The sequence below is a fragment of the Vulpes vulpes genome, chromosome 1 (assembly GCF_048418805.1).
Source record: "Vulpes vulpes isolate BD-2025 chromosome 1, VulVul3, whole genome shotgun sequence".
Classification (NCBI taxonomy): Eukaryota; Metazoa; Chordata; class Mammalia; order Carnivora; family Canidae; genus Vulpes; species Vulpes vulpes.
Window position 1 is genome coordinate 87,298,870 of NC_132780.1, and position 17,840 is coordinate 87,316,709.

Here is a 17,840-nt window from a genome sequence, read left to right on the forward strand (position 1 = left end):
TGAGGGCACCCTCTGCAATGCTGGTTTCCCTTCCCTGGTAAGAGAAGAAGCCACTGACCATGAACTAGGTCATGGGGAAGTCTCTTCTTCATCCAGAGCCATGAAATTCTACTACTGGGACTCAATTCCTTTGGGTTCTTCTCCTTTCTGGCCTGTGTTAGTGACCTAGCAGATCAAATTTTCTTTTGATATGAGGAATTCAGGGGATTTTGAAATGTGGGTACAGGACGTAGAACACCATGAATGTGGGAATGGACACTGAGAGGAAGGATGGGGAAGGAGGTGTGCAGATGTCATAACTGAGCTTTGCAAACTTCAGAGTGGACCTTCTGACAATCTTGCTTCCATGTTCCCACTAGCAATATTTTTTACTAAAATGCATTTTCTTTATTTCTCTCTCAAAAATTCATTTTTCCAAGTGATTTTTTGGTTTGGTCCTACATGAACAATTAATACCTTATCTGTAAAATTACAAAAATGCTAACAGGGACACTTTGGAATTTTTGCTAAATTAGTAATGAAACAAATAGAAAATTTATAAATATATGTTACTTAATCCTGTTACCATTTACCTTCAACAATTTTTGAAAATATGTCCTTAATTGTTATTGTTTTCATTGCTACTTCAGAATATAGAACATGTTTTCTGTTTTTATTAGTGTTGCACAGAAGAAGTGCCAACAGAGGAGTATTTTTTTAAATAAAATGTCGAATGACTCCATAAAAGCTGTCATTCTTCTCTGATTTTATCTCTAGTGTCCCTTATTTCATGTAACTGGGCCATGGCCTTTTAGCATGGAATTTAGGCTAATTTTCAGAGATCAGAGAAGAGCAGAATGTGTGGGCTTCTCCTATGTCTTAGAGAAATCATATGAAATGATTCTCTCTTTTGTTCTACAGATGAAACCTGATGCATCCTTTTTATTTGGCAGCAAACTAGAGAGGAAACTAGTTGGAAATATCTTAAAAGAAAGAGGGAAAGGAGATATTCATGGAGATAAAGATATTGGATCCAAACAAACAGAGCCAATCCGAATTAAAATCTTTGAAGGAGGGTAAGGAAACATACGTGCATGTGTGAAATATTCAGTCCTAGATCAAAGCAAGCAATCACGAATGTACAGATGGAAAGAATAGTATCTACTCTGGTTGGAAGTATAAGGTGAATTCCTTCTCAGCTCACATTTCTGAAGTCTGGTAATAGATAATGAGTTTATGCCCTTGCTTTCAATGACTTACTTTCACTGAAAATGTCCCTGTCAAATATAGTTTGGGCTTCTGCTTTAAATTTTCACATGTCTAATGCACTATGAAATAGACTAAATTGGTGAACTCTTGATGCCTTCTAAGCTTAATCATTTTTTTGGACATCTTAAAAATATTTAATATTAATGGACATATTTTTATTCTGTGCTTGCAAAAATGCAATCATGCACACTCATATATAATCCTAGGAACTAGTTAATTTGATGGTTCATTTTATTGCTTTTGTATTACCTAAACTCCAGACTCTGAGAGGAATTCATCAGTTCCATTGATGTCCTGTTTCTGTTCCAGGATCCAAGCGAGGGTACCATGCATTTAGTTGTCATATTTTCCTAATCTCTTTCTGGTTTGTGGCAGTCTCTCTGTTGGGAATTTCTTTTTAAATGTTGAATCCTGAGTTGTATAAACACAAGTGATAAGATCCATTGACTTTGATATCTGTACAGTAAAAAAAAAAATTACACATATGTGTAACATCTAGTTTTAGATTTCTGTAGAACTGTATTTTCAATACAGTTGGTCACATGTGAGATAAAGCTCCAACTTATGCTATTAAAATTTTAAAACGTTAAAGCATGTTAATCACATTTGATTAGCCAGCCCTATCTCTACAGTAGACCTTTAATTAACATGTTTCCATGAGCATGAATTTATTCCAGTTATATTTGAAAGACAGAGTAATGCTATCTATTTGATTATAAGATGTCAAATGTTTACGAATTTGAAATATCTATTGCCCACGTTGATTTACCAGTTTGAAGATGAATTATTAAAGTTGTTTCCCCCTTAGTGTTGACCCCTTTGAATGTCTAGTATTTTCACCACTGAAACCACAGTTGTATGGAGTCTTGAAGCTTGTCTTGATATTTTTTTGACATCCCTCATCTTTTAACACAAACGAGAGAAATATAGATTTTATCTTTCCTCAGAGACTGAGAGGTCCCTGTGACTGAATCAACACCCTTATATTCAGCAGTCTTCATAGCTGCACTTGTACTAGATTAGCAGAGACCTTCCCATTACATGTGCTTTGGGGAGCCCACCTCCACTAACGAAGGACACAAGTGAAAAGCGTATGTGAACATTTTATTGCTGTTTTGATGATTCACAAGGACTGTCCCCATATATCATTTCTTCCTCCTTTCATTGCCCCATTGTATGGGCTACATCCCAATCATTTCTTAATCTGTGATACAACTTCTGCCTGTTGGTTACCAAGTGTTCATTCCAAGCAATGTGGTACCACCACCTCTTATTTTGGTGATGGCAAAGTGATAGCTTTAAAAAGAACTTTTACTGATCACATTTTTAAGTGGATGTGTTCTTTATATTATCTAACTCCTAGATTTAGTAATTTAATTGAAAGTATCTTTTGGCTTTTTTCAAAAGCCATTCATTCTTGTATTAAGTAGATTCATGGGGCTGTAGACCTGTTGAATGGTAAATATTTTATTTGTACAGACTTTTCTAATATGCAGTTTTATTCGGTACTGAATTTTACTGTTTTCAAGTTAATCAGGTAAGACATTAAAAATAAAGTTATATCACTTGAAGATAAAATGCATTTCCCATTACTACACTAACTTTAAGGTATCCTTCTGTGAGGAAAACTAGCTTTCTATTAAATCATTTGTTTTATTCTATATTTCTTTGGTAATTTTATCTATTGAGGGGCAGAGAATAGTGAAATTAAAAGGTGAAAGAAAATTTGCATCTTGAGATTCTTTTCTACTTTGTTACAAAAGACAGTGTGAAATAAAGCATGAAGTTCAAGAAAGTTTCGAAGAACAAGTTGAAGTTGAAAATTCCTTGTGGAAGGAGAAAGACTTAAAGGTTGAAAAAAAACACACAAAACTATTTGTATTTTTGATACTACTTAATTCCTACCTGGAGTTTTTGGTACTGATCAAAAAGTAAATAATGTTAAGATTGCATAGCATCCATAATAGAGGTAGTATTTAAATATGTGGATGCATTTTCTCTCTTAAAAATTCTTCAGTAAATTGGAGGAATAAAGTTGAACTTTTATTCCTGATGACAGATTAGCTAGGACAAAATGGAGAAGTGTGCAGTACTCTTAGATTGTGAAAGAAATTAAAAAAACAAACCAAAACAAACAAACAAAAAAATCTGTAAAACTAGTGCCTTTAAAGTAAATCCATGGGGAATTAGGGCATTTTATATGTCAGTTTATGTTCTGAAGTTACAAAAAGAGTCCCTTGAGAGGAATATCTTCCCAAGAATGACATCAGACCCATAATTTTAGCCTAGCTTTGATTTAAAAGATAATGATATTCATTGAATTATTCAATAGAATGCTACTGTACTCTATGATTGATCATGTTTCATTGTAGTCTAAACAAAATATGATGTTGAGCACTTTGTTTTATAGATTATTACAATGAATACCTAAGATTTGGTGAACTGATTTGATTAAACTAGATGACCTCAGACAAACCTATTAAGTTCTTCTGGAAACAAATGCAAATTTGATTGAAAAATAGAACCTCCAGTTTTTATTATGTAACAGTACTTACCAGAAGCTACTTGAAATTTGGACTCCACTTTAGTACAAATTCAGGGTCCTTGGGAAGAGCGGATCAAATCTGTAGACAACAGTTGGTGAGCTCAGCTCAGCCTGTGTAAGCTAGAGATTTCAGAGGCACTCTCATGCCAGGATTGTAAAAATAGAGTAAAAGCTTGCAATGAGGAATTCTATTATCAGTTATACTTATTTTAGCAAATTTAGAGGGAAGCGTGTGTGTTCTGCATGCACATCTTAGACGATGTAATGTTAACAAATGATATATGATGATTTGAATATGTTGGTTTAACTTTCTGGATAGTTCTTGTGTGGAGGCTGTACTAGAATCCAAAAGTAGTAAGGCACAATACTGCAACTCTCTGAGATTTATAGAAGTCCATTTGAACAACTCTATCCCAAGTCCATATATCTACACTCAATAGAGGGACCCAATTCTATTTTGAACACTATGTAGAAAAATTACATTTTGCTTTCAATGCCAAATCTATTATCTAATTCTTTCAGGCATTTATTGCATAAACTTTATAGGCTTCATAGAAGTAAAGTTGATAACTATTTGTCAAAGAACCTCATACAAATTTTGCCACTCAAAAAAAAAAAAATTACCACTCCAAAGATTAGCTTCTGGTTTGACATATAAAACACTAGAGTATTTGAAAACACACTGCATTCCCTTTTTCTAAACAGGTATAAGTCAAATGAAGATTATGTATATGTCAGAGGACGTGGACGTGGAAAGTACATTTGTGAAGAATGTGGGATTCGCTGTAAGAAGCCAAGCATGCTCAAAAAGCATATTCGCACTCACACTGATGTCAGGCCTTATGTATGCAAGTTATGTAACTTTGCCTTCAAAACTAAAGGTACAATTCTCATCTCTTTAGATGAAAGATACTTTGTTTATGGCTATGTTGGATTCAGAATACCATTTTATAACTAACTTGCATTGACTGTAAGATGGTTTTGTTTATAAAATATATTTTTCCCTTATGTAAGTAATCAAAGGATGTACATGAGACAGCGAGTCTCCTTTTATGACTTAAGTAAGAGCTATAGACTTGGGGCCAGGCTGGTTGTTTCCGAAGGAAGTGGCTAAGAATTGTCTGGATTGCTATTGCTATTACTGCATGTTGAAGTGTTGTGTGGTCTAGATAATCTTTGCACCAGTATTGAAATACCACCGGGAGACAATCCATGCGGTGGCATTAGAAAAGCAAGGCAGCAGCTGGGAAGAAAACATGTGCCCATGGTCAGTTTCAAGATTATAAATAATGTAGAGACCCACAGACTCCCAGGTGGGCCCCTCCATCCACAGTTGCATTAATTATACATAGAAATTTGATAGCTTGTGTTCTGTGTATTTATCAGCACAGAGACAATTTCCTACTCTTAGGCCACAACTGTGAATCTTATAAAACTAGGACCTGCCTTAAAATTATATTCTACCCTAAAAAAAATCTGTTTTTTACAGGTAGATTTATATAAAAATATTTTATACAGGAAGGTTGCTTTGATATTTCCATCATTTTATAAAAGAATGGAAATGTTCATAAGCCCAGCATTCTCAGATTACATACAGTAGTGAATTAGAGGTGGTTTGACTTTTGTAGAAGTATGTTTACTCCTTGCTGTAGAAGTACTTTAGATCTAATGTTTTTTGCCCCCCTCACTAACCTCATATGATTTCCTATGTTTTAACTTTAAATTTGCCTGCCAATTATTCTGCTCCACTACTTGTCAAGAAAAATACGTATCAAATAAGATAATCTTTGGTAGAGAAACGGGTTTTTATTTTCTCCTATAACCCAAATCCTAAATTGTCTTATTGGTTTGTCAGAAGTATAAATGTGTAGACTCTCAGTATATCTGTTTCTTCTGTATAAAAAAGGTATCTATATTACAAAGATGCTTCCTTTGAAGCCACATAAAGGGAGTGTTCATTTGCACTTCAAAAGAGATAAACATAAGGTCCTTTAAATACCATCCACCTTTGCACAGTGAAGCCTTTTATTTAGAACTTCACCAAGAGACTCCCTAGGACATAAAGTCTAAATTTTGGTTTTATAGGCTGCAAATCTGCCAGTCAGTACAGCTGATAGATCTTCCCAGGGCATAGGAGTCTGCTGAAGGTATAGCTGTGTGAAACACTGGGTGAAGAAATGTCATATTTCTAGGCATTTTTAAAGTCAAATAAATATAATAATAAAAAATAGAGAGCTAGTTTCTATAGTCTTAAAAAAATCACATTAAATTTGGCTCTGAATCATTGTCATGGAGTTTCAGTAGGAAATAATTTATTCTTGGTCATTATTGGAGTTTCCTTGTCACCCTTCAGGAATGTCCAAATGTCTCAGGATCTTAAGATGAGCAAAATATCCCAGGAAACCCCTCCATTTTTCCAGTTGAAGTGACTGTTGTCCCAACCCATGTCCTCTGAGTGCAGATCCTGAGTGTCCTTGTAGGACCAGCACCTTCTGAACACTGGTGCCACTCCAGGCACCCACCCCCTGCCGGCCACTTCCCCCTCCTTGCTGGAATCCCTGCAGAAGCTCAGCACTTCAGTCAACCACAGCCAGGGTAGAGTTGTTTCAGTGCCAGATTTCTAACTACAAACCTGTGCTGAAGATGAGAGCCCAAAGCCTGACTGCCTATTGAAATGGAGAAGAAAAGAGAAAGATAGAGGAGGAGAAACATATCAAGATCTAAATAAAGTATCTTGACACCTAACTTTCACACCCACCCACATACACAGGTTACTTTCTCCCTTGCAGAAGCAGGTAACTTCCATTAATATACAGATGTATTCATTAATTTACAGATTTAGGAATTCTCAATGATCTGGCTATAAAAATTTTTGAGGTCTTTAAAACATTTTTATATAAATAAGAGTAGTAAGGACCTGGAAATATTTTTATGCTTGGAATTACCAAAATAGCACATAAAATTCATAGATTTAAGATCAGTTAAGTAAAATGCCAAGTAAATAAAATAACATAAGTAAAATAAGAAACAACAGTAGCTCATATATCACATTAATGGTGAGCTAAACACTCCTACAAAGGAACAAACTATTTTATCAGACTAAGAGTGTCCATCTACATTCAGTGAGCCTACTCTTAAAAAATAAAGTCTTTGCTGGTACATCGCTACAGCATCATCAAAGGGCACAGATAACAATATGGCCCTTACAACTAAATTAGTTCCTGAATGTCTTTTAGTAAGTTATATATATGACATGGAATGATATATAGATAACTATATAATAAAATATTAATATATATATATATATAATTTCATAGATCCTAGGTCAAAAGTGATTGGATAAGTGTCTTCATAGTCTCTCACATCCTATGTAACAACATATAATTCTATATAAACACACACATATGTATGTATAGATAGAATTCTATATATATCATCATCATCATCATCATAATACATGTTTGACAGAAAATCTTTCTCTTTTCTTAGAATGATGGGAATTTCAAGATAAATAGGGAATATTGAAGAACTTTAGAAGCTGCTGTAATAAACTTTGCTAATATATACCAGACAGATAGATGCTAAACACTGAGAATAATGCTCCCTTTAAGTAGTTAGCCAACTATTTTTATGGTTCTTTGAATTTATTTTACAAGGTTGACTTTCACATAAGTTTGCATATGACCCTATTCTCCGAGTCTTCTAGAATAAGGAAACTTGATTTTTTCAGAATTCTGAGTGGCTATATATTCAGGAACCAGATTGTTCCTCTTAAGTTCAAAGCAAAGGGTAGTGGGTATAAACAAATCTGTGTTATCTCATGTTAGTTCATTTCTAATTTTGGAGCAATCATCACATTTTTGTAAACAATTAATTTCTCTTTTTGCCTGTGTTTTCTAGGAAACCTAACAAAGCATATGAAATCTAAAGCACACATGAAGAAATGCTTGGAGTTGGGAGTTTCAATGACATCAGTGGATGATACAGAAACTGAAGAAGCAGGTATTTCAAAATTTAGTTGACTGACCTGTTCATTCTTCACACTGGAGCTTCATGGCTGGGGTGGTAAAACAAGTTTTGATATTTTAAAAAACTGATCACATTTAGTTTTATTTAATATGAAATATATAACATAAATCTGACATGTTGAATTGCTTATAACCTGAGAAGAAACAAATGCATTTCAGTTCTGACTAAAGGGGGAAAAAAAGACCTCACTATGAAATACTCCTATTTAACCATAAAGGAAATCTAATTATGCTTGTGTTGTGACAGAGATTTAGATTTTATGAAACTTCTGGGGAAATTTGAAAAACAATTTAACGCATTATTATTCCTATTAAGAGGGAAAAAATCCATCATTAACCTAATAGAAAACCTGAGGGCCAGTCAGACTTCCTGAGATATATCACTTACATGTAAGTTTATACCTATAGAGATAGATGGTTGCTTTCTTTTTCTTCTAGCCTCATTATTAACAGCATTATCCACACCCATTTCTTGAGGCTTTTCTATGGGCCAGGTGACATCTGAGATTTAGGATTCCACATTAGAATCCTTTTTTGGGTTGAGATGAATCAGATCAGTCATAAAAGGATAAGAACCAGTGTAAGGTCTTCCAGATAAGTGCCCAATGAGTGTTATAGGGGTTCAGAGACAGAACCATCTCTAGGGGCTGCAGGGTTGGAAGAAAGCTTTTAGAAAGAGATGGGGTCCAAATTAGTTCCTCACCTTGACGTTTGGACCTTGATCTTCACTTTCTGTTCAATGTTTCAGAAACGATGGAAGATTTGCACAAAGCAGCTGAGAAGCATAGCATGTCCAGCATTTCAACTGATCATCAGTTCTCAGATGCTGAAGAATCTGATGGTGAGGATGGAGATGATAATGATGAAGATGATGAAGATGATGATGACTTTGATGATCAGGGCGATTTGACACCAAAAACAAGATCGAGAAGCACCAGTCCTCAGCCGCCTAGATTCTCGTCCTTGCCTGTGAATGTTGGCGCTGTGCCCCATGGGGTTCCTTCAGATAGCTCCCTGGGGCATTCTTCATTGATCAGCTATTTGGTTACTTTGCCAAGTATTCAGGTTACTCAGCTGATGACGCCCAGTGACTCATGTGAAGATACTCAGATGACAGAATACCACAGGTTATTCCAGAGCAAGAGTACAGACTCGGAGCCGGACAAAGACAGGTTAGACATACCGAGTTGTGCAGATGAAGAGTACATGCTGTCTTCAGAGCCCAGCTCCTCACCAAGGGACTTCTCCCCCTCGAGCCACCATTCCTCACCGGGATATGACTCTTCACCCCGCCGAGATAATTCACCAAAGAGGTATCTGATACCCAAAGGAGATTTATCACCCAGAAGACATTTATCACCTAGGAGAGATCTGTCACCCATGAGACATCTCTCACCAAGAAAGGAAGCTGCATTGAGAAGAGAGATATCACAGAGAGATGTTTCACCGAGAAGGCATCTGTCTCCAAGGAGGCCAGTGTCACCTGGGAAAGACATCACGGCAAGAAGAGACCTCTCTCCCAGAAGAGAGAGAAGATACATGACCACCATAAGAGCGCCATCTCCCAGAAGGGCTTTATACCATAACCCACCATTGTCCATGGGGCAGTATTTGCAAGCAGAACCAATTGTATTGGGGCCTCCTGTAAGTATGATTAGCTTTCTCTTTATAATTTATAATCCGAAGCTTATTGGAACCTCTTGATAACACACTAACACACTAGTGTGATATTTATTATAACGTGGGTATCTCTCATGGGAAGCAGGGAACGTGGTTACTGAAAATAGCAGGAAGACATTTTCTCTCATGCTGTTGTTAGTAACATAGCTGTGGCATTACCCCAAGTGTAGTATTGCATCAGAGCAGTGGTGCATTTCCAGCTGGGAACAGGTGAGGCTTTTCTAAATGCTTTCTAAGCTTAACTAATTATGGACATGAGCTGAAACCTTTACATGAGCAGGAAAGGTGAAGTCTTTGGAATGACATGACGGCATAGACAGACACTCTCAGGGCCTTGGTGGTTTCAGTTGTAGAACTTTGTCAAGTAAGGATCAGGCATTAGCATTGACTTTCAATACATTTAAAAAAAAATAAACTCTTTACCTTGCCCACAGTGAGTGGACGTGTGAAACCAGTGAGTGACTAGGATAGGAGAGAGTGACCCCCTGGATATGTTGTGAGTCAAAGGCATGAACCTATCTGCTTTTCTTGGCATTAATACCACCTCCTGCTCAGTGAGAGGGCACTGGCTCAGTGAGATGGTGGGCACAAAGTTGGGAGAACTAAGGGAGAGAGTTTCTGAGATTTCTATGGTATGCCCTCATGATAAACTTAGATAACAACAGTAACAATCGTGGATTAAGTTTAGGCAGTAGGTTTAATGCAAATCTATAAAAAAGCATCTGCCCTGCCTCATTCCATGGTATGGCTGACCTTGATGTTTCTTTTAGTTTGTATAGGATTTTTTTTTAAAATGAATAAAACAAGCACTTAGCATAGACAGATGAATGACACCTTTTGAGTTTCTTTGCTTTACATGTATTTTTGTTTCCTAGTCTCTATTTCTTGCTCTTCTTCCTTTGTTCTGGGTTTCTGTTGTGTGGCTCCACACCATCCTTCCAGCCAAAGGCACTACCAACTTCTAGCTCTGTCTTATCACTGTCCCAGTGGCCAGGCTCCCTCATCTTTGTTGCCTTTTAACAACCTTGAGTTGTGAGCTTAGGTTATCATATGTAAACTTCAGGAAAGCTCCCTGCTGCAATTCCCTGCCCGATCCCCAACATCATCTTTTCACAAGTGGTACCAGCTCAGTCTTTATGGTACAATTACTGCAGAAACACGCATACAAACAGGACATGATTTATTTGCCAAGATAATGAATTAGCCAGCTAGGAAAAAAAAGAGGTATATTTACACAAGTTTTTGTGTCTTGGTGGTATTAAGTAGAAAAGAGGGGTCTTCTGGAGTTTATGCCACCACGGCCTAAGTAGAGAGTTGTAGATATGCAAATCCCTCTGATGCCAGGATACCATATCTGAAGAAAAAAATGCTTTCTCCAGTATAGATCAGTGTGGCCTTGGCCAGGTGGGCTCAGATTGGGGTATTTGTGAGACGTGGGATATCTTTGGTCAATTGTAGTCGTGAAAATGTAAGCCTTTAGTGCCATAACACTATTGTTATTAAAGCAACTAACAGCAACTCACAGTCAACTCAGGCATAGGAATCAAAGGTGCAGACTAAGGAAGTTCATCTAATTCTGGATATGTGACCAGAAAGGAGATTGGTTTTATTAGTTACTGAGTTTGCAACCAGTTGTGTTTTTTTATACCAATTTACCTGGATACTTAATACGATTATTAAACTTTACCATTTATGAAGGCCAACTGTAGAGCCATTGGTCTATTACCCAGTTTAATTATCTTCAGAGAATTTACATCCTCCTGCTTTGTCCATGTGATAAGAGGGAAGAGATCTGGGAATGCTCCCTGAAGAAGGGGCACTTGTTCCAAAACACTTGCCATTTAATGTTTTATCACATCCTTTTTGAGGGGCAAAGGAGGAGTTTATCTTTCTGTGATGTATGAAGAAAATTTTTGTTGCCAAGATTAAACAGAAGTGATGACACTATGAGGATTATTTCTCCTGATCTCTATATTGGCTGAGTGCTGCACCCTTTCTGAATAATGTATGAAAATATTAAATTAGAATAACCCCAAAAATAAACCTTTTTGATAGAAATTTTTTTAGCAATACCTTCTCTTGTTGTTTAACATAGGCTAGGAGCTCACAGGCCAGTGACTGGGGCATGAAAGGATCTTCTAGCCTAGCATGACAACACTCATCCTCTGGTTCAGTCTGGAGTGGTAGTACCCAGGGAACAGGTTTGGAGGAGATGATACTTAACCACCAAGATCCTACTACCTTGCTGTTCCTGCCCTACTGCCTTCTGGTTAATTTTAATATAGATAGATAATTGTAGATGAAAGGAAGGAAGGAAGGAAGGAAGGAAGGAAGGAAGGAAGGAAGGAAGGAAAAGAAAGAAGAAAAAGAAAGAAAGAAAGAAAGAAAGAAAGAAAGAAAGAAAGAAAGAAAGAAAGAAATAGAGAAAGAAAGAAGAAAGAAAGAAAAAGAAGAAAGAAAGAAGAAAAAGAAAGAAAGAAAGAAAGAAAGAAAGAAAGAAAGAAAGAAAGAAAGAAAGAAGAAAAGAAGGAAGGAAAGATCTTTTGCTCATCAGTAAATATTTTTTGAAGGTCTAACATGTACAGCTCAAGGATGATGATGAAAAAGTTTTATGATTTCTGGCCCCAACTTTTTTAAACAAACTAATTTCCTATTCCATTTTTAATGTTTTAGTACATAAATTAGCAAAGGAGACAAAAACGTGTTCTGGTTTCCACTATGTAGTGCAGAAGAGCATTGTTGACATTCAGTTCTATCACTTGCTATCTGTGTGATCTTGAACAAGTCATTTAACTTCTCGGCCACAGTTTCTTAATCTGCTTGTGGCAGCTAAGAGGTGGGCCAAGCAGATTTCTGTCTTTGGAAGAATTTGCCATTCCACTGTGAGGAATGCTGTAAACTGACAGCCTCCTGCTGTTAGTGCCATCATGATAGGTCTCAGTTTTCCATCCAAGGCTACATACTCTCCCCTACAGCCCCCAGCCAGTGGCTGAGCCTGGATCAGTCCCAGCTGAGCACCTGCCTCCTCTCCTGCTTACCTTCATCAGGTTCCCTGCTTCCCTTGCCCCACAATGAACTCCTTGAACTCCTGCCTCCTTCTTTGTATTTGCTTCCAGAGCACCTACTGACAATGTTGAAAAGATGAGTGGGATATTAAACCTGGTACATGGGATATATATGCACACACATACATACATAAACATAATACAACCCACATGGGTTCATTATTCATATTTCCGTATCAAGGTGTTTCTTACCAGGATTTACAATGATATTATAATGATAAGCCTCAAATCACAAAACTAAATAGGGTTGCAAATGGGGTAAAAACCAAGGTAGAAAAATCTTATTGAGAGCTTCTTGGGAAGGTGAAGAAGAGGTGAATGCAGGAGAAGAGGATGTGTGGAAAGGCCTGGTAGCATTTGGAGCAGGGGAAGTGCTTACATGGTAAAAGTTATACTGGCACCCTTACTTCTGTGACTGTAATCATTTAATTGCTGATCAGAAAAGGTCTGAAAATGACACTTTCTTTTTCTTTCTTTCTTTCTTTCTTTCTTTCTTTCTTTCTTTCTTTCTGTATTTGAGGAGAAGGACAGAGAGCATGAGCAGGGGGAGGGAAAGCAAGAGAGAGAGAGAGAGGGAGAGGTAGAGGAAGAGGAAGAAGTAGATTCCCCACTGAGCAGAGAGCCTGATGGATTCAGGACTTGATCTCAGGACCCTGGGATCATGAACTGAGCTGAAGGCAGACGCTTAACTGACTGAGCCACCCAGCTGCCCTGACACTTTCATTCTTAACACAAATAAAATTCTATTGGATTTTGAACATTTTGAATATATCTTAGTGTTAGAGGACACTTCATTCATCACTCCTCTTGTTAGCCTTGAGTCAGGGCTCTCTTTGGCCCTCACAGAGCCCCATTCTGATTAGGTGTAAGCAGTGGATGTCATAGAATAGCAACCAAGAGCAAAATGGAAACATAACCAGGTTACATTTTATGTTAAACTTTTAATTTTTGACCATTATAATTAAAAGAGGATTCATTTAATTCTCTTCAGAGATTATTATTGTAGGTATCATAGTTCTTGCACCCTAACTGGTGTTTGCTGTAGGAAACATGCCTTTTTCCAGATTGGAGCAAAGACAAGAGGGATTTGTTGTTGTAGTAGCATTTAAATAACTCTCATACTATCAAATTCTCACCTTCCCTAACTCGTGATTATAGGATTTCATTACTTCCTGCCCTTCCAGGATAAGTCATTTGTTTCTAGCTTGAATAAGGTATAGCCCAAAAGAGGGTAAGAGCTAAGCATGGCACAGAGTAACAGATCTAATACATAATTTATCATCCTCAGGCTGTCTCACAGTCTAAAAAGAACTGAATGAATCATTAATGGTATAGAGCATACCTTGAGCTTTAGAACTGAAACATCCTTGAAATGAATTAGAACTTTTTTTTCTCTCTCTCTCCTGGATTACTACCATTCTTGACAGGTTTACAGCTATCTGATTTTAAGTTCTCAAAAAATAAAAATAAACTGAGTACCTTTTAAATGACAGCCCAGTAAAAGAATAAATCTCAGGAATTGAAACCTGATTATCTCATTCAAGCCTGATAATCTTGTAGTCTAAGTTGTGTTTTGCTACAGAAACAACGATAGAAAGTAAGTTCTCTTTCAGGAGTGGATCCATGAAATCTGGATTTCTGGCTCTTAATTTTAAATGTTCTAACTCATTAATTGCCAAGATGGGATTTAAATGAACATAATAATATAAACAGACGATGGTAAAGATGTAATAATCTTGAGGTCCCAGCTGTGTAGTTGAATATAATTTGAAACTGTTTGACATAGTTAATGTTAACTACTTTGATGGATAGTTGCCTTACAAAAACTGGCCTAATGATTTATCATTTGATAAAGCAGCTAGTCTTCCACCCGGTGTGCCTCTTGGTGGGAATTTATTCCTTTAAACCAATGTCTTGCACATTGGACTAACCAGTTTGTCTATCACCACCATTTTGTCATCTGTTCTGCAGAAAACTTAAAAAAAAAAAAAGCCAATTTTCAGGCTTGTCACTCCAGCTATACTCATCAACACTTAAGAAAAATATTAAAAATCTTCCCAGTATGTAAACAGATGGCAACCTTTTTTACTTTTTTTGATTTAAAAACCTACTAATAGTGTTTTTTTGCTTAGCAAACTTTTTCTGGTAATTATCCATTATTTTCATTTTCTTTTCTGAAGGAAAAAAAAAAAGAAACAGAACTGAAACGTGTCTCATGCACTGCATGCACTGCATGATTTATCACATTGCTGTTTCAAAACAAAAGTCACTTTTCATAGACCGACAGCTTCATTCAAGGATTCTAAAAGACAACTGAGAAATCTCTTGTGTCATAAAGTGAAAAATCAGTAAAGGGATGAAGTAGTTTTAAAGTGTTTTGAATGATTGAGTGAGTGATTGACCAAGTGACTGAAATAGCTTAGCCTATTTGACCTTGCATGAGGAGGACTGGGTGCTAAACGTTGTGGTCTCTGCTTCCCCATGCAGAATTTAAGAAGAGGATTACCTCAGGTTCCTTACTTCAGTCTCTATGGAGACCAAGAAGGTGCTTATGAACATCCAGGCTCCAGCCTTTTCCCTGAGGGTCCTAATGACTATGTCTTCAGTCATCTTCCACTCCACTCTCAGCAGCAAGTGAGAGCTCCTATCCCCATGGTGCCAGTTGGTGGGATCCAAATGGTTCACTCCATGCCGCCGGCCCTTTCCGGTTTACATCCTCCACCCACATTGCCTCTGCCGATGGAGGGCTCTGAGGAGAAGAAGGGAGCTTCTGGGGAATTCTTCCCTAAGGATCCCTATGTCCTTTCAAAGCAGCATGAGAAGCGATCGCCTCACGTTTTGCAGTCATCTGGTCCACCTAGCACGCCCTCCTCCCCTAGGCTATTGATGAAACAGAGCACTTCAGAAGACAGCCTAAATGCAACAGAGAGGGAACAGGAGGAAAATATACAGACTTGTACGAAAGCCATCGCCTCTCTCCGGATTGCCACAGAAGACGCTGCTCTGCTTGGGGCCGATCAGCCAGTGCGGGCACAGGACCCCCACCAGAAACCCTTGGAAAGTGCACACGTTAGCATTAGACACTTTAGTGGACCTGAGCCAGGTCAGCCCTGTACCTCAGCCACCCACCCTGACTTGCATGATGGTGAAAAGGACAATTTTGGTACATCACAGACTGCATTAGCTCACTCGACGTTTTACAGCAAGAGTCGTGTGGATGATAAACAGTCTGGCTTTCACAGCAGCAAAGAGTTACCTTCAAGCACAGAGGGAGGCAATGAGCCTTCATCAGAGAAGAGTCAACTACCTTGATCTAAGATGCATGGAGACTTTCATTTCCACATTTTCCCATTTTGTTTTTGTTTTTGTTTTTCTAGAAATAGAGGTAATCAAGTTTATAGCATGCCTGTCCTAAGTTACAGTAGTTTGCTATTATATATACTTTTGTTATATCAAAAGAATTAGGTAAATTAACAAGTCATCATGAGCCTGACCAAAACAAAATTTGAAATTAACCTATTGGGTCTGGTACTTTTAAAATTGTACAGATGTTTGTGCCTTTTCTTTACTTTGCTTATATTCTTATAAGCATTTTTTAGCAGTAATTTGTACATATTTTAGAATTTGTGTATCTGCTTTGTAATAAATGTAATTTCTTTCCTTTTTTGGACACTTGGATCTAAATGATGTAAAGCAAAACAGCATCAATATATATGTGAGGTTGCACTAAAACATATTTTTATATGATTAAAACTGAACAGCTTTTATGTACAGCTCTGATTCTGTAATACTAATATTTATTTACTTTGTTTCATAAATTGTACATTTTTTCTTAATGTTGTGGATTGCTTTTCTATGTGAAGCATGGGATTTACTGTTGCGTAACTAGAACAAAAATGTATATTGTAAACAAGATATTTAAACTAGAGTATCTTATTCTGCACTTATGCATTAGTTAAAAAAAAAGATAAAGGATGTATCAGTCAGTTCTTAACTCTTGTAAATTTTTTTGTCTCTTGTTTGCTGGATTGACTATAACTTAAGTGCTGATTGTGATTTTAAACTTATAGTACCGTAAAGCATTAAAGTAAACAATGTGCTATTGTGAGTTTTTTCAAAGCTTTATAAATCAGTTATAAATAATATTAAAAGTATTTGGTCTTATGTGAACATGTTGATCTATATACTCATCTAAAAATATGGGAAAACATTCCGCCCCATGTAAATATGTACAAGTGCATCACTGGTACAATTTTATGTAACTCAGTTGGACACTAGGTTGCCACAGACCTATGCTAGGGTGTCTTTAAAAATTAAAGTGACAAAGCACATGGGACTGTGTAGAGCTTGGTTATCGGCCGGCCCGGTGGCTTGGCAGGCAGTGCTGTGCGCTGCCCGTGGAGAAGACCTGGGCTTACAGATCTCCTTGGTTCTTGCTGCACAAGATGGTGACCAGAACTAAGGCTGCGACGGAGGGGACGTGCTTGGACTCTGAGGGTTAGGAGTGGACGCAGGGAAGGGGCGTGGAGACCTTTCAGCCAGTCCACATGGTAACAGGGTTGGCATCAGCTTTAGGGGAAGCCACTTCACCCTCTTGAAGAGGGGAAGAGTGTCAGGCTCCTGGTTATCTCAGGGGGGACAGGAAAAAGAAGCTTTCCAGGGAAAAGAATTTGTGGGAGGATGATGTCTTTTGTACACAACATTCAGAATGGGCTTTGGTTAGTGTGGAAGGTAGGCAGAGCCTTTGTTTGTAGGTCGGAAGAATGGAAGAAAGGGAGGGGGTACAACAACACGTGTGCACACACGCACATGTGTGTGCATGCACACACACACACACAAAATCTGGGTTATCTTTGTGCTATATAGTGGATTATAATTCTGTGAAACCAAGTTTGTATATTGAATTACATTAAGGAGTGTTCTTTAAAAAGAGAAATAAATATACAATTACATGCTTGAGGTGTCTAGTTTTTAATGTGTTGTTTTACATTTTAATTTCTCAATTTTGTTTCTAAAGAAATTTTGATGCCACCAACATACCATCTGTGCTTTTAATTGCTAGGCTTTGCCCATTCCAAGGTATGCTGAGCATGAATGCTTTTAACAAGTGAGAAGACAGTCACTGGCTTCCATATGTCATTCAATTGGGACAGATAGTGGTCACCACCGTGTGAGCTCTAGAAATGGAGTCACCGGATCCTAAGCGTGGGCTTGGGAAGAATACATTGCATTTGCAAAGAGTCATGAATAAATCAAATGATCATTTCCTCTTCT

The 17,840-nt window shown here is 37.4% G+C and overlaps 1 protein-coding gene across 9 annotated transcripts in view; it reads left to right on the forward strand.

Moving 5' to 3' along the window:
- The window catches only part of HIVEP2 (HIVEP zinc finger 2), a 191,988-nt gene extending 174,465 nt beyond the window's left edge, over nucleotides 1–17,523 (forward strand). For all 9 annotated transcript variants that reach the window (XM_072719558.1, XM_072719567.1, XM_072719551.1 and 6 more), the window contains 5 exons: nucleotides 901–1,055; nucleotides 4,499–4,674; nucleotides 7,694–7,795; nucleotides 8,570–9,465; nucleotides 15,054–17,523. In XM_072719558.1, coding sequence (XP_072575659.1) covers nucleotides 901–1,055; nucleotides 4,499–4,674; nucleotides 7,694–7,795; nucleotides 8,570–9,465; nucleotides 15,054–15,878 — 2,154 coding nt within the window. In that variant the 3' untranslated portion in view covers nucleotides 15,879–17,523. The remainder of the gene's footprint in view (nucleotides 1–900; nucleotides 1,056–4,498; nucleotides 4,675–7,693; nucleotides 7,796–8,569; nucleotides 9,466–15,053) is intronic.
- Nucleotides 17,524–17,840: the final 317 nt, after the last annotated feature.